This window comes from Palaemon carinicauda, chromosome 24, assembly GCF_036898095.1.
Source record: "Palaemon carinicauda isolate YSFRI2023 chromosome 24, ASM3689809v2, whole genome shotgun sequence".
NCBI lineage: Eukaryota > Metazoa > Arthropoda > Malacostraca > Decapoda > Palaemonidae > Palaemon > Palaemon carinicauda.
Genome location: NC_090748.1, coordinates 15,460,865 through 15,483,364, shown reverse-complemented (window position 1 = coordinate 15,483,364; position 22,500 = coordinate 15,460,865). Strand labels below are relative to the sequence as shown.

The 22,500-nt window shown below is 33.1% G+C and overlaps 1 protein-coding gene and 1 long non-coding RNA gene across 2 annotated transcripts in view; one reads left to right on the top strand and one right to left on the bottom strand.

Annotated features, from left to right (window-relative positions):
• The first annotated feature begins 3,752 nt into the window (after positions 1–3,752).
• The window catches only part of LOC137618101 (zinc finger C2HC domain-containing protein 1C-like), a 71,618-nt gene continuing 52,870 nt past the window's right edge, over positions 3,753–22,500 (top strand). Inside the window, exons 1-2 of the mRNA XM_068348087.1 lie at positions 3,753–3,900; positions 5,872–5,963. Coding sequence (XP_068204188.1) covers positions 3,753–3,900; positions 5,872–5,963 — 240 coding nt within the window. The remainder of the gene's footprint in view (positions 3,901–5,871; positions 5,964–22,500) is intronic.
• LOC137617817 (uncharacterized) lies at positions 8,913–10,586 on the bottom strand. Its single transcript, XR_011039673.1, has 3 exons — positions 10,536–10,586; positions 10,142–10,290; positions 8,913–9,583 (listed from the first exon to the last, which is right to left on the bottom strand). It is a non-coding gene; the product is annotated as an uncharacterized lncRNA (long non-coding RNA).

Below are 22,500 nucleotides of genomic sequence, written 5' to 3'. Positions count from 1 at the left end.
TTAGGATTATGTTTATTTTAAAGAAAATATTTTCATTCGTTTTTTGTTTACATGATAAATATTTCTTTTAACTTTTTTTATACTTGGAAAAACAACTTATCCGACAAAAAAATGTTAAATACGAAAAATCCAGTTTTGGATTAATCAAGGTTTAGTATAGCGAGGAAAACGGATTGAGTATATTGTAAAAAAATATTTGTAGTAATAGTAATAATGTGGAGGATTTATTTTTGCTTTATTTTTATTTTTTTTTTTTGTTTTTTGCCAAATCCTGTGAGAGAGAGAGAGAGAGAGAGAGAGAGAGAGAGAGAGAGAGAGAGAGAGAGAGAGAGAGAGAGAGAGAGAGAGAGAGAGAGAGAGCGAAAGTAGTTAGGTTAACGATCGTTTGTGGTGAGAAAGACTGTTGGTTTGAATGAGATTGTTTGTTTACATTTTTTAGTTAGGTTACGACAGTGGTGAATGTTTCGGAGCGAATGCTTTTTTTGATTGACTGCGTCCTGAGTCAGTTGTGTGAACGCTGGAATTATTATTTTTCTTCACCAGCGAGGAAGTGATTTTTAATTTTCTGAGTAAGTACAGTTTTGTTTATCTTTGCTTGTCGTGATTGTGAATGATAGGGACAATTTATTATTTATCTTTGATTATAGTGCGATAGGTCAGTTAGCTAGAAGTGTTCGTAAGTGTTTTTCTTTTTTTATTTTTGGCAGGCCGTGATTCCTCCTTTGGAGAGACTCGAGTTTTGAAAGTGGATTATTGTTGATGACCTGGCCTGTATACGATTTTTTTGGACTGTTTTATTAGATTGCTGAACTGTTGATGACCTAGGCCTGTGAATTGAGATTGCTGATAATGATGATGTTTATGATGATGATGATGATTATGATTAGAACGACCACCCCAATCACTGAGGCAGTTATGGCAAATTGCCACCCAGCGGACTGTTGATCTGAGCTGTGTTAGTGTGTACTGTGCCGTAAAGACAGTTCGGCTTTCTGTGAACGAGTGTTGGTCTCGTAAGATTATATATATATACACATATCTACTTTTGGTGTTGGTGGTGTGCGGTTAATGTTAAGTTTTGATAGTTTTTTTTTTTTTGGTTTATATGATTGGTGTTTTGGTTATTATATATATAGTATTAAGTTTTGATTAGTTTTAAGTGTTTATTTTGATTGCGGATAGTTTATGATTTATTTTAGTTCAAGAAATATAGTTTTAAGGATATGTTTGGTTTCAATTTCGTCCTTTTTGTCTAAGAGTCTGGTTGTAGATTACGTAAGGGGAAAGTTTGTTTTGTGGAGACCATTGTCAGTAAGTGTGATTCGGGGTGTGGGGGTTGTCCTTGCAACATCCCGCCACAATAACATTAGGCTATACAGTAATTTACGTAATAAAATGTAATGTAGTTCTTAAAGATTGTTTAGAAATTAAAACGACAATAGTCAAATAACGTAAACAATCGTCATAGAATCATACAGACAATACTATGATTAATAAGAATATGAAATTAATGCTGCCTATCATAATGATTTCATCAGAATCCTATTATCACTTAAGTCATCCCCAGTCCCGTATTTCTAGTTAAAAATTTAGAATCTGATATTCAATAAGGGTTAAGTTCCAGTTCGTTATGAAGAATTTACTATGCATACAGTGGATCTCACTTTTCTAAATCAGCGTGTAAATAACATTGATTACAACCAGCTTGTCAACCTCATACAAGAACAACGTATTTGAAGCAAGAGAGAGAGATAAGTTATAGATACATAGATAGATAATTCAATTATAAATAAAACGTAACGTTAATTTGTGAGGTTTGATTTTAGTTCCGATTTTTAAGGGTTTATGAAGAAAATTTATAAGTATAATTAAGCTTTAAAAAAATATAATTCTTAAAAAAAAATCTATTGCAAGGATTTTAAACCAGGAATTCACTTCTCTGAAAAAGGCAAATAATAAACTTTTCGGTGAAGAAATCTTGTATAAAAATAGAGCAATTTCTATATACCGTCCTTGGTTATATACAATCTTTTTCCAATTGAAAGGTAGTACTCTAGTACCTGATAATATTACAAAAAAAAAAAAAAAAAAAAAAAAAAAAAAAAAAAAAACAACAACGCGAAAGTACTATACGCTATCATTAATTCAATGCCACTTATCTTTGCTGTCAGGTGGTAAATACCCGAAGCAATTACAGTGAGGTGGAAGGAGACTTGACGTGGGTGTTTTATTCATGCAAAGTTGTTGGGCGTCTAATGATATCTCAACATCAATAAACGCATTGATATTAATGGGTAAATACAATTCCGCAAAAGGGCATTTCCATATTTCAAAAAACACTCGTATATATAGGTGGATAAATAATGTACTTTACGCTATGAACAAAATGTTTCAATTATAAGAGCATTTTTACTTTTACTTAGCTATGCTGTGAATCACTTGCTATGATGTTGACGCAATATCTAAATTTGTCATTTTTCAACTTGAGTGTTAGTTGCTTTGAATATTTCTATGCAATTCAAAAAATACCAGCTGATAATGCTTCTTTTACAGTGGGAGAAAGCCATATTGGACACCCTTTGTTCTTCATTTCCTTTCCCATTCACATTGGACACCCATTGTTCTTCATTTCCTTTCCCATTGGACAACCTTAGTTTTTCATTTCCTCTTCCCTCACATTGAACACACTTTGTTCATCATTTCCTTTCCCCCGCATATGGGACACCCTTTGTTCTTCATTCCTTTTCTCCTCCACATCGGACACCTTTTGTTCTTCAATTCCTTTCCCATCACATTGGACACATTTTGTTCATCATTTCTTTTCCCCTTCACATTGGACACCCTTTGTTCATTTCTTTTCCCGTCATACTGGACACCTTTTGTTCTTCAATTCCTTTCCCCTCACATTGGACACCCTTTGTTCTTAAATTTCTTTTCCCCTTCACATATGGGTGTATAGATGTAATTGAAACTTGTATACAATAATACTTAACTACTTTTCAAATGAGTCACTGCCATAAAATAATGATGCTTTAGAGAGGCCATGGATTAAAAGGGAAAATCAAGTAAAATCGTGGTGCTTGTAGCAATGAAAGCACACCAAAGCGATATCCATCTGCTTATATATATATATATATATATATATATATATATATATATATATATATATATATATATATATATATATATATATATATATTATATATATATATATGTATATATATATATATGTATATATATATATATATATACATACATATATATATATATATACAGGGTATATATGTGTATATATATGTATATGTATATATATATATATATATATATATATATATATATATATATATATATATATATATATATATATATATATACAGCTTATTATTAGAAAATATGCGCTTCAATTGTGGCAATAATATCAGAGATAAAAAGGAAAATTGTAACTTTATTTTACTATCGAAAAAAAAATTCGTAAAGTGAAAATACATAAATTTCAGAACATTTTGTTACGGCGTCGTAATGAAGATAAAGTGAAAATCAAGTAACAATGAATGTGTGTTTAAAGAAATATAAACTGAATTAATTTCCGAGGAAAAATACTTACAGAAAAATAGTAATAAACTGTAGAGTAAAACAAGCGAAAATAATACAAAAACTGACAGGAACGTGATCATAATTATAGTTTACATATATTGCCTACTATCGTATAGGTCTATTGAAGAGTTATCGTATAGGCCTATTGAAGACTTATTATGCATCGCAGCATGGAAGTCCTTACCGAGCGTCCGCTCACATCCAAAAGCGAGGCACGAGACGTCCTCACGGATCTACCGTTCTCTGTCAATCACAGCTTCGCCAGAAAACATTTCCGGAGAAAATCGGTTCCTCTCCACAGTTACGGTAAGGCTCAGAGAGAGAGAGAGAGAGAGAGAGAGAGAGAGAGAGAGAGAGAGAGAGAGAGAGAGAGAGAGAGAGAGAGAGAGCACGTCACATATTCAGTGTACACGTTACATAAGTACATCTAAATTTGCATAAAAGTAGGAGCGGCGACGGTGCTAAGAGATCAGTTTACTCTGTTGGTTGTGTACACAATTGCTTATGGCTACGTACATGGTATTAACACTTTACATAGCCATTGTAATATTCCAGAAAACAAAGAACGCACACATTCATTACTTCACAAACAATTCCAATTATGTATCATGTTCAATTCATTGCTATGGTCGTTTACTTCCTCACGTATCCATGTTAAAAAAGAAGAAATTTTTGCACAAATATGTAACTTTCACAGTATACATACAGTACTTGAATATATTCATGTATACAAAGAACGTCATTCTATACGATAAAAATTTATGTACAAAAGAGGAATAAAAAAAGAATCATAAGAAATAAGGATAAATTAACCGTGAAAACAAACATTAGTAAGAACCTTCAAACACCATTATGTAGAACGAGATCAGTAAAGCAGATAAAAAAGGAACAATACAAATATCGTCAAGGCCAAAAGACATCAAGGTCAAGAGACAATTCTTTTCTTTACTATAGTCCACATACTCAAAATTTACTTTCATGTATTTCCATAATGTTTTTATCTATAAACTTACAGATATGCATCACAGCCTCGTTTTTCCCACTCCAGTTTATAATCACAACTCATTTATGAAATTACTTATGTTTCTATGTATTCACACAAATATATACTGCAGCGTGTATTAATCTCAACATACATTAATGAATGTATTTCAATACACCGGCATATATTTGATATCAAATTTGAAATCAGTTCTCACTAAACCGTTTTTTCATGAATAAACGAAGTTTTTCATACCGTTGTAAAGAAAATGTAAGACTGGATTCATATATTTATATAAGATTTTCATATATGATATTTTTTTCAGATATTCACCTTGCCAACGAAGTTGGAAGATAGTTATGTTTTAGCCCCTGTTTGTTTTGTTTGTGTTTGTTTGTGTGTGTGGTTGTTAGTGAACACCTTCCTGGCCACAATTTTAATCGTAGAGTAATGAAACTTGCAGGGATTAACTTTTATGTAATAAGCTGGGAATGATTAAATTTTGGAAGGTCAAGGTCACGGGTAAGCAAAATGTCCAATACACGTAATCAGCCATAACTTTGGACATCCTTGTCACAGAGACTTCAAACATGGTTCATATTTTGAGTGTATGATAATCCACACCTATTAATATATGTTAAAGTCACGGTCAAGGTAGAGAAATAAGCTGCTGCTGCTGAGGTCTGCGCTCTACTGAGTGTTCCTCTAGTTTTTTTCTGTAATGAAAAGATTTACATCTTGACTGATGTTTGGAAGAAGATTCTGCGGCTGGTAAAGAGGAGATACCTGAACAGGAATGATTACCTCACGAAGAGGAAGAACAAAATCAAAATTATTGCAAATACTGAATAACAGATAATAAAGCCAATATAACAAATTACATAAATAGTGACTGCAATTAGAAGCCGAGGTTTGTCTGAAAGACCAATTCGTTCGTACTTCAACCATGACTGGGTTGTCATAGTTTCCTGTAAAAATGTCAAGGCTTTTACTATTTCAAAAAGAGAGAGAGAGAGAGAGAGAGAGAGAGAGAGAGAGAGAGAGAGAGAGAGAGAGAGAGAGAGAGAGAGAGAGAGAGAGAGAGAGAGAGAGAGAGATAAACACCTGGAATAATAAAGAAATTTAATTCCAACTCACAGGCTTATGAAAATAGTTGCAGGATACAGTAGTGTTGCTGCAAAAGACGGATATCACCGAGATCCATAAAAGAAAGAAGAGTAATAATCTCCATCTCGCAAATCATTGCTGCTTTGTTACATAGAATTAAATTTAAACTTTTTTTTTCTTTTTTGCAGAGGAGGCTAGTGTGATGGCAACTCTTGGCGCCCCTTTACCCGGTAACAGCATGTCCTCCAGCAATGGAACCTCTCGTCTGGCCATGATGCAGGTAAGCCAATGCAAAAGACAGCTAATATCTATAAAATAATTAATTAAACTTTACATAGTGAATAGTTTTTAATTGCTATCCAGGACTGAACAGGATTTTATTTTACTTCTACTCCATTTTAATAGTCAATACTTGACCCCATCATACCACAGAGCCAAAAATATCTATCTCAATTTTATTAGGTAATATCTAACAAATAGGTAATGGACCTTTAAAATGAAGACTTTTTAATTGCTATCCAGGACTGAACAGATTTTTTTTTTTACTTCTACTCCATTTTAATACTCAATAATTGATAATCAATTAGTTTTTTTTTTTTTTTAGGTAATATCTATTAAATAATTATTGAAACTTTATAATGAAGACTTTAAAGTTGCTATCCAAGACTGAATAGGATATTTTTTTTTACATCTACTCCATTTTAACACTCGACAATGGATCACATCATCTCCCAGAAACAAAAATATCTGAATGTAAATTTTTTTTACGTAATATCTATCAAATAATTAAGGATACTTTATTCAACGAAGACTTTTTAATTACTATTCACGGCTGAACATAAGATTTTTCAACTTCTATTCCATTTTGATATTTAACCACATCATATCCTAGAAACAAATGTCTATAATATTTATAATCTTTTTTTTATTAGGGAAAAATAGCTGGTTGCTATCTATAACTTTCAATGTCGAGTTGAAAGGGCAAGCTGATGGTCGGTAGATAAAGAAAAGATCTTTCAATATTTTTTCAAAAAATACGTCAATTACTGAAGGGAAATGAAATAGATTCGCTAATTCTGGGTATTACCTTTTCCTAGTTAAGAATAGAACGAAATTGTATGATTCTTCGTTTTACTATTTGAAACAAAACTCTAGAAATTGTATCTGGACGAATTGGGACGAAAAGTAACATTTTTAAATAAAAAAATTATCAATAGTACATTTTTTAATTTATTTTAGTTCTAAATTTCACCTTCTCCTATTGAGAGAGAGAGATTCTTTGAAGCCCTGTATTGATTAATTTTCATTAGGTTTCCACATTAAGTATTTAATGTGGAAATGAATCTCAAATAATTTTTGACTTTTGAGCTAGATGACCGTCGTAGTAAAACTTGTAAAAACCAAAGTAACTTGGAGGATGAAACCTAAATATAATAACTGATAAAAAAATATTTTCCACCATTTGCAAGTTTAGCAGTAAAACTAGTTTTTCGCGTAATCCCAAGGTTTCACGGTCACTTTTTTCTTTAAAAATGGGTGTCACAAATACCCTTCTCCCAGGATCCACTTATCTGTCTTCTCTTAATATAAGGTTATTCCTTCTCTATCGGTTAAAAACATCAGTTTGCAAAACCCGGAAATAATGAAATATAGTGTGTTCTATAATCGTCAAAGTAGCTGGGGGGTTAAACGTACCCTTTAATAGTTAATACATATTACCTTACAATATATAGTGGTCTTTAAAATGACTTATATTGTTGTACAATTTTTTTTTTTTTTTTTAAATACGCAGCTTTCAATTAATAAAATCTTATCAATCAATCATACTTTCTTATAAAAGTGTCAGGACTAAATGACTAAAGTCACATCAGTCTTGAAAGCCTGATAATTCTTAAATTGACAAAGTATCTATCTGCCCATATAACACTTGTGGTCGTTTCATATTTATTGTACCGAAGCTATTAGCCCGACAAACACTTCAATGATTCTGCAAATGGCCTTTTCCCTAGGTACGAACTCTTACCTCGAACGTTCTGCATCCCAAAAGAAACTCCTTAATAAACATATAAAGGAATATGTCAATGTATTCTTCAATACAGTGGTTCAAGACTGACAATGTTCAGGAAAGTTTTACAGTTTAAGTTTAATTATTTTTCCACTTATGGTGTTATAAAGCTTAGGAGAAAAATTAAAAAGAAAATCTTTCGTATTTAATAAAGACCTTGGGACGCAAAAAGGATATTTTTCTTAAAATTTGCGCTCTCCTTTTCTGAACAAAGACTTTATATAAAATTTCAATAGAGAAAACTCCTCGTATGATTATCAACTCGTTATACTCGTTCTATTTCTAGGCTTCCAATTATCAACAAAAACAAAGTATAAAAAAAAAAAAAAAAAAAAAAATTGCATTGAAATACAAAATCCCAGACCTAGAAATGTTCTTATTACCCACAATACTTAGTTTACTTATTACTAATAAACGGAGAAAACCGAAGAGATCTCCATCAACAGTTGACCATTTTCATTCTACCAAGGTCTATATATTCCTTACCAGTTTTCGCTGTAAAATCTCCTTTAGGCGATACAATACCTAGACTAATACCCTCTAAATTAAATCAATCATGTACGCTGCATTTAAAATCAAAAATCCTTCAGACGAAACTTTAAACCTCATTACAAAATAAAAGTCTAATCGGTCACAAGACTAACCAGTCTCTCGGCAACACCGATTGACAATCTAGGATTCCAACAACACTGGTGGTGCATTAATTACCTCTATTATTAAGGAGGTTCGCTTAATATACCAAACTTCAAGTCCTAATTTAAAGTATTTTCACGAGTATTGCCGCCTCATTACATTTCAGTTTGATGTAGGATACTTTCAGGTGATTTTTAAATTGGTATATTAAAGCAATGTTCAAATATATGTAAAATACACAAGTTTCAGGGTTCAGCTTTCTGAGAAACGGCAAGCAATCTTATTTTTTAATCGGCGTTTCTTTGGCTAACAAAAATGCTATAAGGAATCATTTGAAGTCATTAAAAGTTTGGTTTCAATTAGATTACCTAGGTTTGTTTTCATACACCCGTTCTACTTATTTGAGGTATCACCAAGCAGTTTTCTTTATTATAAATCCAAGCCACCCTTTAGAAAATTTTAGTTTCAAAGAAAAAAAAATAGCTAAATTGCAAGTTAATTTCAAACTTTAAATGAATAAAATATCTACTATTCCATTTTAGCCATATATTTCTGTAATAACTTAGAAGATCAGAGCAATATGACAATCACGAAATAGTAAAGAAAGATTTAAGAGATTATACAATTAAGATTTTATCGAAAGTAAAAATGGGTTCAAACAAGAATCCATAAATATGAACTGGATAGATTTCATTCTTACTAAATGCTTAATAAATCATCCATCATATACTAAAGACTTCCCAATTAGCACAGTTTGATTTTATCCAACGAGTAACTAACAGGATTTCTAGCTGCCAGAATTAAGCAAAAATCCTTGAAAACTGGTTTCTACCAAAATCGCTAGCGTTAATAATCTAGTCAATATAGAAATTCCACCATGAAACTTTGAGCAAATCATTCTTTTCGTTACAGCTTACCAGTAACTTATTTTCCAGAATTTCTACCTATTAACTAGAATTTCTAAGTTATTTACCATAGCTTCCAGTACAAGCTGGATTTTCAAAAATTGTTAATGAACATTATCAAATTTTGCAGGTTTTCCAGTAACAATCGCCAAGTATTTAAAAAAAATCTTAGTGGGATCTCCAGTAACATTCATTTATTCAAACCAAACTGTCAATAAGTATTATTTTGCTTCATAGATTAACGAATTTTTGTCCTAGACTTTTTATCCTAATGTCGCGCCAGCTACATGATCCAATCTGAAAAAAAGTTTATGATCAGAAAAGTTCCTTTTAAAAGTTAGGTACCCCTAAATAAGTAACAGCTAACTTGCCCCTATGATATAAAAATATTTAGCAATGTTGTATAATAATGGCTATTTCGTACAACAAAAAATATGATGATCAAATATCTAAAGTATGACAAAAACCTAAAAATCTAAAAAAGTATAACAAAATATGGATGAAATAGTTTTAACATACTGTAAAGAGCCAAGAGGTTGATAATGATAGCTTCATATTTGTGATTAACAAGCTTTAAGTAAACTGATAAACCTAAATTGTACACAAAAAAGTTGAACACAGGATTTAAATAAACAATAGAATCTAAATAAGAGTACAAAACGCCGAGCACTAACCTTATTTAGACGAAAGGGTTAAAGAGCAAGCCTCCCTATAGCGCACGGTAGACCTTTACTTTAAGGTCTACCGTGCGATATTAGGGAACGTCCTCCCACAATTGGGGGCGCCACCCCCAATCGGGGAGGACTGGCTTGCTTAGGATGGGATTAAAAACGAAATGAGAAAAAAGATACTTGCCTTTTAGTTCAGACTGAAAAATACTTCACAAGATTCCAGCGTTGGTACCATTCAGTCTGTACTTAGCGACATGTCGGTCCGTACCCTAGGTAGCTCTAGCTCGAATAAATTGAAATGCACAGGTAATCACGGATTTCCAGACATCTTTCCTGAAAAGTAGAAAAACACCGTTAAAACATGGGTATTAAAAAGCATTCAGTATACAGATAAACTTAAAAAACCCTATTCTAAGGTATTTGTAATTAAAAACAACCATTTAATATACTTTGAAATAGCTTAAAACACACGCATATTAAGAAAAAGGTAATCGAAATACATTTATTGTGTACAGAAATAACATATCTCAAACCAGCAAACTATATCAAACTATTAAAAACTTAACTTCTATACTTACCAACGAAACGCAGAGTTATCTGGTATGCTGGTTACCGCAAAACACCCAACTGAAAGTTCTAACGGCAAGACAGCCGGAGAAAGCTTCGCTATGCCAATCCAAGGACTCTAAACAGAGGAGGGCTTGGCTGTACCTATAACAACGTAACTATCACTCGGGCACAATGTTCTATCTAATTTCTCTTCTTTTTTTGTTAAAGTTTTTATATTTCATAAAGGAAATATTTATCTTAATGTTGTTACTATTCTTGAAATATTTTATTTTTTCTTGTTTCCTTTCCTCAGTGGGCTATTTTCCTGCTGGGATCACTGGGCTTAAAGCATCCTGCTTTTCCAATTAGGGTTGTAGCTTAACAAGTAATAATAATAATAATGATAATAATAATAATAATAATAATAATAATAATAATAATAATAATAATAACAATTACTCCATTTCTTAAAAGACAACTTTACGGCGGCCGAAAATAAAAGCTACTAATACAGAATCATCGACTTCCTTCTTATAACTACCAAACGCTCGCTTGAAAGTTCAAATATCTGGCTTTATTACATATGATGTATGTGGAAGAGGCATATGTTTATAATATATATATATATATATATATATATATATATATATATATATATATATATATATATATATATATATACATACACACATACGCATATATATATATATATATATATATATATATATATATATATATATATATATATATATATATATATATATATATATCGCTCGATTTATGAAAGTGGTAATCTTTTTATTTTTCTTTGATAAGCTTTGTGGTCTTGAAATTTATACTTGAACAATAGTTTAGTGAATCAGATTATTCTATTCATAGCATGGGTGCATGTATTCTCTGATTACAGAGCATGTGTCTTACTTACATATCGATTCTGGATGATTCTGCAATCTTTGGCAAAATAATACGTACACAGATCATACATATCTTGAGAGAGAGAGAGAGAGAGAGAGAGAGAGAGAGAGAGAGAGAGAGAGAGAGAGAGAGAGAGAGAGAGAGAGAGAGAGATTATTTTAAACTTCCTCATCTCCTTAACTACATTCTTCTTGCTGCCACTATTGAACGAAAGGTGTTGATAATTCTGTTTTAAGTTTTATCAAAGTTTGAAGCTTTCCTTAAAATTCAAGCTTTTTTTCATGAAACTTTCTTAATTTCTTCATATTAGAAATTTCTCCGAAGGAAATCCTGGTTTTTTATTTCTTTGAAAATTTTCCTTTTCTTCGTTTTCATCTTCCTTCATCCTATCGGCTGTACATTTTTTTTTCCTTTTTTTAATAAAAACATCAAAGATCACCATACTAATTACCTTGCAAAATAAAACTCAGTTTTGTTTGAAACCATTTTAGAGCTGGTAAACTTATTGAACAATTATAGAATCATAGGGTTTTCATGCAAAGTAGATTTTCTTTAATCATATTACATTGCAATATTACAAATCATATGGAAAAAATTTAGCAACTAAATTGCATAGTAATTATTGTGTATGACGTTGAACCCTAAGAAACTCAAAGTATGATTGTAAGTAGGTCGAGGGATGTGGCTTCTCAACATCCAGATCTCAGCATTGATGATATTTCTTTAACCTTATACGTCAGGTGTGATTCTTATTGCAAATTCACTCTTGAGAAACACATTCGGTCTGTTTCTTCTTTAATAGCATAATTTTTTTTAAAGAGAGACTTTTAAGATTTTCAGTGATCAATCTATTCTGAAGAATTGTTTTAGTTCTTTCACTTTGCCTTGTTTCGAGTATTTTTCTCCTGTCTGGTCTTCAGCTGCTGATTATCATCTTAATTTGTTGGACAAGAGCTTACGGTCTATTACATAGCCTATTCCTGATCTAGATATTAATCTCTGATTCCGTCGTTCAGTTAGTTCTTTATGCATGTTACATGAGACGTTCATAAGTCTGACCATCCTTTGCATTCAGATCTTCGGAGACAGTACCATCCTGCTCGTAATACAAGATATGCAGTTAATTCTCTCAATCATGCCTCCTATATCATAAGGCTCAATACCAAACGGTTTCTTGAAGTTTTATTTCAGCCATAAGCAAGTTATGGAGTGATCTTCCTAATCAGACAGTTGAATCAGTGGAACTTCAAAAGTTCAAAATTGCAGCGAATGTTTTTATGCTGAACAAGCTGATATAAATCTTTCTTTTTAGTTTATTTATGAGAGATCTATTTCAATTTTGCTATCATTCTTAAAATATTTTATATCAATTATGCATTACTTCCCTTGTAGTTTATTTACTTCGTTATTTCCTTTCCCCATTAGGCTATTTTTCCCTCGTGGGGCCCTTACCCTTATAGCATTCTCCTTTTCCAGCCAGTGTTTCAGCTTGGCTAATAATAATAATGATAATGATAATGATGATGATGATGATGATATAATGATAATAATAATAATGATAACAATAATAATAATAATAATAATAATAGTAATAATAATAACATCAAATAATAATAATAATAATAATAATAATAATAATAATAATAACAATCATAATAATAATAATAATAATAATAATAATAATAATAATAATAATAATAATAATAATAATAATAATAACAATAATAATGAATTTTATTTACACTTACAATCGATAAAAATTTTCTTCCAGATACTGGACAGAAGAAAATCTAACCTATAAAACAACCATATCAGAATTTTCCGAGAATTCCCCTAACATGTGTTCCAAGATACAGCTTAATCTACATAAAAAAGTCACATCGAAAATAATTCAGCAACATAGAAACCGTTAGTTTAGAAACAGGAATATGCACACCAATAAATCATTAATACACATAAAACCCAAATGATAATGATATTTACATCTGACGTTGATACATACATATAAAAGGTGAGAAAGAGAGGGGTCATCTCCTCTTACTCCTATTGACACAAAGGGCTTCGGTTAGATTTCGCCAGTCGTCTCTACCTTGAGCTTTTTATTCAATACTTCTCCACTCATTATCTCCTACTTCACGCTTCGTAGTCCTCAGCCATGTAGGCCAGGACAAGATTATAAATGAAACTATAAAGAATATTACTCACGTACCATATGTGGGTGAGATCTTGATGAGGAATAGATGGAGATGGTTTGGGCATGCTCTTCCCACTCCCCAAGAGAGATTGGTTCACCAAACTTTTGACTAGGCTCCACAACGCACTAGCAGCTTTCCACCAATCTTTCTCTTTAGTCTCCTTAGAATAAGCATACTATATGTTTTTATAACAACTGACGTAAGTGTGATTTCTCTGTAATTATTATAATCAGTCAGGTCTCCTTTTTTGCCATTTTCACCAACACCCTTAGTTCCCATTAATCAGATTTTGCCTCTTCACACCACATTCTACAAAATAATATTGTAATTATTCTAGGGGTTACTTCATTTATGACCAATATTACCTCAGCAGTTATTCCATCGTAACCAGTGACTTTCCATCTCCTGAGACTTTTATTGATAGCTTCGACTTAAAACACACTGAATTTATTGAAGGATACATCAAAGTCTTCCTCAGCTTCGGGTACATCAGTCAAATTATTCTCTTCATATCTCCTATTCATGACCCCACTAAAGTGTTCCATCCAACGTTGTCTTTCTCCATTTTCTGAAGTTATATTAGATCCATCTCTCTTTTTGATGGGTATATGCCTCTTCTTCTTTGTCCCCGTAGAAATTTCATTAACAATTCTATGAGCGATTCTTACATCATATCCACTCTCTGTATTCATAGCTTTGTCAGCCTCATCTGATTTTCTGTTTAAATACTCTCTCCAGTTACTCCTGTCTTTTCTTTTGACCTCATTAACAATACTGGAATACTTAGCATGCTCTACCTTGTAATTTTTATTAGTTCCTCGAAAACTTTCAACAATCAATTTCTGTCTTTGTCTCCCTTTTTCAGTATCCCAAGTATCATTTGATATCCATGCCTTTCTCCTTGTAACTGCATGACCAAAAACATACTTTTATTTTCTGGCCCTACTATGGAGGTCCCCTTTATTGGAAACCCAAGGGACATTTTCAACAACACCCCCACCCCCTCTTAGCTACGCTAATTTGGTTGTAGAATACAGTGTTTGGCGTGTTCGGAATTGTTATTTTCTTTAGTTTTCGATCGAACGGTTAAGACTCGTAGAAAACGTAAAATGATGAAAGAAAACTTTTATTTTCTCTACTAGGCTGACTGACTTATATATTCAGAACCTACTACAGTATATTTGTAAGAATTGGGCAGTTCCGATAGGCCAGAGCAGAGTAATATATTTCTGCAAACATTTGTCTAGTGAGTCAATTGACTTAAAGAGTATAGAAAATGTTCATTTATCAACAGATATCGTACACCAGCAAATATAGGTCAGTACTACAAATAGATAGATTGAGAGATAGATATGTTGAATACGATAGATTTATTAAGAGGAACCTGTCCCTTATATAATTATGAAAACAAGCAATGCAAAATAAAATTTGCACAGCTAATAAGACTATTGGGCAGTAACTTATGAGATAACTAAGCCTATTCATTGCATCAAAAGTCCTGACATTTTTTCTAGCTCTATACTTTTTTTTTAAAAATCTCTCTCTCTCTCTCTCTCTCTCTCTCTCTCTCTCTCTCTCTCTCTCTCTCTCTCTCTCTCTCTCTCTCTCTCTCTCTCTCTCTCTCTCTCTCTCTCTCTCTCTCTCTCTCTCAACTGATATTAGAAGCATTTAGTAATTACAGTATTGATAGTGAGGTCAAAAGAAAATCCAGGAATGACTGGATAGAATATTTAGACAGTAAAGCAGATGAAGCTGACAAAGCTATGAATTCAGGAAGTGGTTATGGTGTAGCAATTGTTCATAGAATTATTATTGAAATCATTATGGGGGCAAAGAAGAAGAACCATATACCCATCATCAAAAAGAGAGATGGATCTGTTATAACAACAGAAGATGAAGAAAGACAACGTTGGATGGAACACTTTAGTGAGGTCATGAATAGGAGTTATGAAGGGAATAATTTGATTGATATACCTGAAGCTGATGAGGACCTTGATGTTCCCATGAACGAATTCAGTGTGTTTCAAGTCGAAGCTATCCTCAAAACACTAAAGAGATGGAAAGCCCCTGGATACGATGGAATAATTTCCGAGATGATACTGGCCGAAAATGAAGTTATTCCTAAACTACTTACAAGATTATTTTGTAGAATGTGGAATGAAGTGTCAAAACCTAATGAATGGGAGTTAGGAGTGGTGATTACAATGGCAAAAAAAGGAGACCTGACTGATTGCAATCATTACAGAAGCATAACACTTACGTCAGCTGTTATGAAAATATATAGTATGATTATTCTTAAGACACTGGAGAGAAAGGTTGATGAAAAGCTGAGATATGAACAAGCAGGATATATAAAAGGTAGAAATTGAACTAACCAAATTTTCATTTTGTGACATGTTGTACAGCAATGCGTAAAATACAGAAATCCCCTTTTGATGGTATTTGTGGACTATGAAAAAGCCTTTAATAGTGTCCACCGACCAATTTTGTGGAGAGTCCTGCGTTATTATGGAATTCCTCTTAAATATGTAAATTTGATAAAGTCTGTTCATGAGCATAGCAAGTGCAAAGTTAATGTTAATGGAGTCTTATCAAATGAATTTCCAGTGAACAGTAGAGTACTCCGAAGGAATATCTTGTTACCTATGTTGTTTATCCTCCTCATGGATTTGTAATGCAAAGAAAGTCAGAGATGGTGGAGAAGGTTGGACTGGATTGGTGACAGGAATTTAGCAGACCTAGAGTATGCTGATGATGCTGTCCTTGTTAGCAGAACACAACTCAGGATTTGCAATGCTTGCTTACCAGAATGCATGAAATATCACACGAGGTTGGGCTGAAGATAAATAGAAGAAAGACAGAGATGAGAACGGAGTATGCAATGAAAGATGAAATATCATTGGAAGTAGAAAGGATTAATGAGGTAGAATCCTTTAAGTATTTAGAAACTATGATCTCCAATACAGGGTCTTTAGAATTAGAGTTAAGTGAAAGATTGAAAAAAGCAAACCAGACAATGGCTAGGTTATGTAAAATTTGAAAATCAAATCGCCTGAAATTACATATAAAAATCAGACTTTATATCAGTTTAGTGAGATCGGTATTACTCTATGGACACGAGTCATGGTATGACAATGAAATAATCTCCAACAGATTTAGCAGATTTGAGAAAAAGCCCTCAGGAGGATATTGGGAGTTGAATGGCAGAACAGGGTTAGAAATGAAACTATAAGAGAGATTACTAGAGTGCCATATGTGGATGAGATCATGATGAGGGGTAGATGGAGATGGTTTGGGCAAGAGAGATTAGCTCACCAAATTTTCAGCTGGGCTCCACAAGGCACTAGAAGAGTTGGAAGACCCAGACCTACTTGGCTGAGGACTATGAGGGAAGTAGGAGATGATAAATGGCGAAGTACTGAATTAAGAGCTCAAGATAGAGACAATTGACGAAATCTAATCGAGGCCCTTTGCGTCAATAGGCGTAGGAGATGATGATGATAATGATGAGTTATTACGCAGAAAATAATTCAAGTATAGTTAAAGATAAAATCAAATAAGGATTAATTGACAAATAACCAGTCTTATGAAAATAGACTAAATTCTAAGCTAATCATAAGAACAAAGCCACCGTAGTAAAGAATGTATAAATGTCGAAGGAATTTCAAGGTCTGGGCGATTTGTTACACTGCGTATGAAGTGAAGTGCAAGAAACATTGTTGAATCTTTTCCTAAAACAGATTTAACCATGCAGAATAAAATGGCATTGGGGAATATCCCAAAATTATTTATATCTTAGTTTTCAAAGCAGATAAAAGCAGATGTATCCAGTCATCGCGTGCCTTAAAAAAATTAAGATTGACCGTGAGTTACCAGTCGTAAATAAATTCGATAATTTTTCCCCGCATGATATAACAAAAACTTCAATAGGGTCCTGTAACGTGATACATCATAGACTTTTTACACAGAGAGAGAGAGAGAGAGAGAGAGAGAGAGAGAGAGAGAGAGAGAGAGAGAGAGAGAGAGAGAGAGAGAGAGAGAGAGAGAGAGACTATACAGTAGCCTATATGACATTTCTTAATTTTTTATGAAGAGAGACCCTTTACGAGTTCCACAGTAAGTAAACACATACCAATTCGTATATAATCGCCAGGATAAGGACAAGAGGCACTGAATGAAACGGCAACATTCCGTAAAGAATAACTTCCAAATGAGCTAAGGGTAGGGTAATTCCAATCAATATTCCAATAATTGCGTAGAATCTATGGACAATTACAATCAATATTGCAACGATTACGTAAATTCTATGACTATGTTCCACCATTTATATAGATCTTAGTTCATTATAAAAAACAAAAATAACAGTCTATTCCACAGTTTACCATATTTGTGATTTAATTCACACAAAATCAAGTTAACAGACTATCACCTGACGGGTGTAAACTCCATTCTGAAACAGTTTGAAAATAATCACTATCTGAATACAGAGCTAAGTATTTCTATAGTCTTTTCTCCGCTAAAGTGTCATTAAAAGAGCTCATTCATCTAAATGCATACGATGACAGATATAGCCTAGTATGTCACTGGAATGCCACTCCGGGTTGCCATGGAAACTACAAAAACAAAAGGGCAACTGGTGCGCGCGCCACTGGTTAAAACGTGAGCAGGATTCGAAAATTAATACTCAAAAAGATAAATTAAGTTATTTTTTCTCTTTTGCAAGTTACTTATATACAATACAAAGTGTTAGTAATAAATAAATATTATTCTGCATAACAGATCGTTATTTCTGGAAATAATTTAACCAAATTAGTTATTGTTTTCTATAGAAAACGTACGATGAAATATAGAATCAAACGAAACTGAGCGAGGACACCAAGCTCCAGTGGTTCATGGTTCCATGTGTCAGTGTGTATCTTGTGTATGTTACCGTCGGTGTAAGGTGGTGTGTAAGTGTGTCTGTCTTCCCTTTAGCATCACTACAGCAACAGTAACAACAAAACTGCAAGGCACCAACCTTGCAAAACTGACGAAGGTATTAAAGAGTGAGAAGATCAGTAGCTGTGTTGAGTGGGAGATAGGACTGGCGAAGGCTCGACCAACATTTCTCAAGCGGTCATGAAGATAACTTTTCCTTGTTGATTTCTAATAGTGAATAATCATGTGTCTGTTTTAGTTGTTAATTATATGGCGAATCGGAATGGTCGTACCTAGGGTCTTAATTTCAACATGATAAAAGTAAGATATGCTCTAGTGTTTCGTTGTTATCCATTATTCAGTGAATATTTGTATCGATTTTTCCATTCGCATTTGAATTAAAATTTGATGCGGAAAGATCTGTGCATTCACTGCTTCGTGGAACCTTATTTTACAGAATGTATAGTCTCTTGTTGTTTAGGTAAGTGGAGGAAAAGAATTTTTATTGATTACATATATGTAAAAGTGAATTTGTTCATTTCTCTTGGAAAATGAGTGACGTGAAAATGTCAGTACCTATTAATAAACGCTCAATCACAACCATTCTCAAACTTCTGAAGTACTGAAAAAACAGTAATGAAATTTTAATTTGGTGATTACTTAACTTTTTAACACGTTCACTGAAAACCATGAATCCAAATTTGTAATATAAAGAATTACCACGTTAGGTCCAAAATTTGTGAAAAAAGGATTCTTTTAGTATTGCTCGTAATTCATTTATATCTGAAATCCATAATTCAAATCTCATTCATCATCATTTCAGAAAAAAAAATCCAATAATCTATGAATTTCAAGATCTAGTTCTTCAGTAAATCAATTTTGTAATAATGAAAACTCACAAAAATAGGTTAAATAAATGGAAGGTGCTTTCACGACACACACACACACAAAAAAAAAGTTAATATATTAATAATAGAAATAAAGTAGCTGCATTTTTACTATACATATGATCTGCAGAGTTCTTCGTGGGCGAGCTGTCTTACCACCATTGGGCTATGATTTTCAATCAGAGAATTTTGATCAATAAAAACCCATATTGTACCATTACGCACAAGGTGAAGCTTTCTTTGATATCGAAATAATACGATTGCTTTTGAATTTATAGTAAGTAGCTTCCTAGAGAAATTCCAAAAATCCAATCAAGCAGGCATCTGGAAAGCAATTGAAACCTGGGTTATCAATTTCCTCTCCAAATTCCCAAAAAACCCAGGTAAGCAGCTTTTCAAAAATTTCTAGCCTCTAAAAGATTACAACGTTTCCAGAAGACTAACATCACTGGATACACCATCACTTGCCCTTACTGAGCAGACTCCACAACTTTTATAATGCTTTCAGAAGGCTTAAATCCAAAAATCCAAACAGCAGGCATCTGGAAAGCAATTGGAATCTGGATTATCAATTCCTTGGCCAAATTTCCAAAAACCCAGGTAAGCAGCTTCTCAAAAATTTCTTGCAATCTGGATACGCATCTCCTTGACCAGAGTTTTGAAATCTCAGGCGAGTAGCGCCACTGACCATATTCATCATCATATCTTATGTCGACAATGTCGAACCCGCATGAGGGCGTTGTCTTTTGCCTCTATGAGGTCTTGATCTGAGCAATGAGGGCCCACTGCACCTTCTTACGATTTGTTCCATTGTTTGTGGTGTTGCCCCTCAAGGGCATTCCGTGTTGGAGGCTAATCCAAATTTGTGGCACTTATCTCCAGTTTTTGCCCACTTTTACCCTTGCCCTGTCTAGGATTAGCTAGTCCTCCTTGGTAATGACTGATGCAGCCTCCTCCCATTTTCTCAAAAGTCTTTTAATAGCCTTCTTAACAGATTTTCCAAAGCCTGGTAAGTAGATTTCTCACTAGATTTCCGAAATCTAAGTAGGCACTCCTTGTCAGGTACAAATATCCCTTTTGACAACCCAATCAATACATATTGGTAAACAGCATCTTAACCAGATTACAAAAATATGGGTGAGCATCCTTTTTGGTAAATTTCTAGAAATTTGTGTAAACAGCGTCCTGGTCAGATTCCAGAAACCTAGGTAAGCAGACAACTGTCCAAATTTCTTAAATCTGGGCAATTAGACTTCTATTCAGATCCTCAAAATCCTGGTAAACAGCCTTCTGGTCAGTTTACTAAAATCTGGATAAGCAGCTTTCTGTCCTGAGTATCGAAATCCAGGTAACCAGCCTTGTGGCCAGGTTCTAAAAATCAAGGTACGAAGCTTTCTGGCAATATTCCGAAATCCTGATAAACAGCTTTCTGGCTACTTTCTGAAAATCTGTGTAAGCAACTTTCTTTGTAGATTCTCTTAATCCGGGTAAATAGACTTCTGAACAGATTCCCGAAATCCAAGCAAGGAGCTTTCTGGCCAGATACCCATCGTCTGCAAGGTAATCAGCCTCCAAGCCAGATTCTCGAAATGCGAGTATGCATCTTTCTCGTCAGATTATCTAAGCATCCTTTTGGCCAAATTCCCAAAATCTGGGTAAACAGCCTTCGTGGCCTATTCTGGTAATGGCTGGAAATACATTTCATACCTGGATTCCCGGAATCCAAGTAATCAGCCTCCTATCCAGATTTTCTAAATACAGTTAAGCAATCTTAGATCAAATTCCTGAAATCCGGGTAAGGAAGCTCGTCAGATTTTCAAATCTCGGTAAGCAAAGCCCTTAACAGATTAACCAAATCAGGGTAAGCAACCACCTGCAAAATTTAATAAAGATAAAAGAAGAAACACTGACTGATTAGGAATGAAACAGTAAAAACTAATGGAATATATGAATACAAAAGAAGGCTTAAGGTGAATGATACCAACCAAAACAAGAAAGATCAAAATAGAACATACTTCAAATACAGTTAAAAAATCTTTGTCCGTAAGACATAATACTGAACCTTTCAAAACAACTTTAACTACTACACTGTAATTATTTAGAGGCTACTTTCCGCTTGGTAAGGGTAGAGCAGACTCTAGCTATGGTAAGCAGCTCTTCTAGTAGAAGAACACTTCAAAATCAAACCATTGTTCTCTATTCTTGGGTAATGCCATAGCCTTTGCACTATAGACTTGCACTGTCTTGGGTTAGAGTGCTCTTGCTTGAGGGTACAGTCAGGCACACTAGTCTATTTATTTACTTATGTCCTTTCCTCACTATGCTAATTTTCCCTGTTTTACAATTAGGGTTGTAGCTTAGATAATAATAATAATAATAATAATAATAATAATAATAATAATAATAATAATAATAATAATAATAATAATAATAATAAGAAGAAGAAGAAGAAGAAGAAGAAGAAGCCCCGACCTAAGAACATATACCCAGATATAGTTAGGCCATATCAAAAGATTGCCAATGGCCTTTATCTCATGTAGAATTAAAGTTGAACACAGACATATATGACTTTAATCGTACGAATAAAAGTTTATTAGTGTACTAACTTCCACGAATAAATAACAATAACTTCAGCTCTACAGCTAAGGTTATCAAAGGACTATTTAAATATTATATGCCAAGTCTAAAAAATATATTCTATAATTCATGAATAATGGTTTGTATTTACAAAGAACATCCTGATTTTCGACGAAATTCTACATTTTATCCGTATCAGTAATATATGAAAATATTTATAAGTTACAAGAGTAATAAAGTATGATCGACATTAACGAAAAGTACAAGCACTTTAATCATATCCTAAAGAATATTAGAATGGCATCATTGTTTCTAGAAGTCAAGGGATAAGAATGCGATGGGAATTGAAAATATTTTATAGGATTTCATAAATCCATGAGGAACATCTGTGTAAAAAAAATGAATTCAATGTTGGATTACATGAATATCAATGAATGACAGGAGGCACGACGAGTTTTAAGAATTGTGGGAATTCAGTGGAATTGTAAAAAAAAAAATCACAT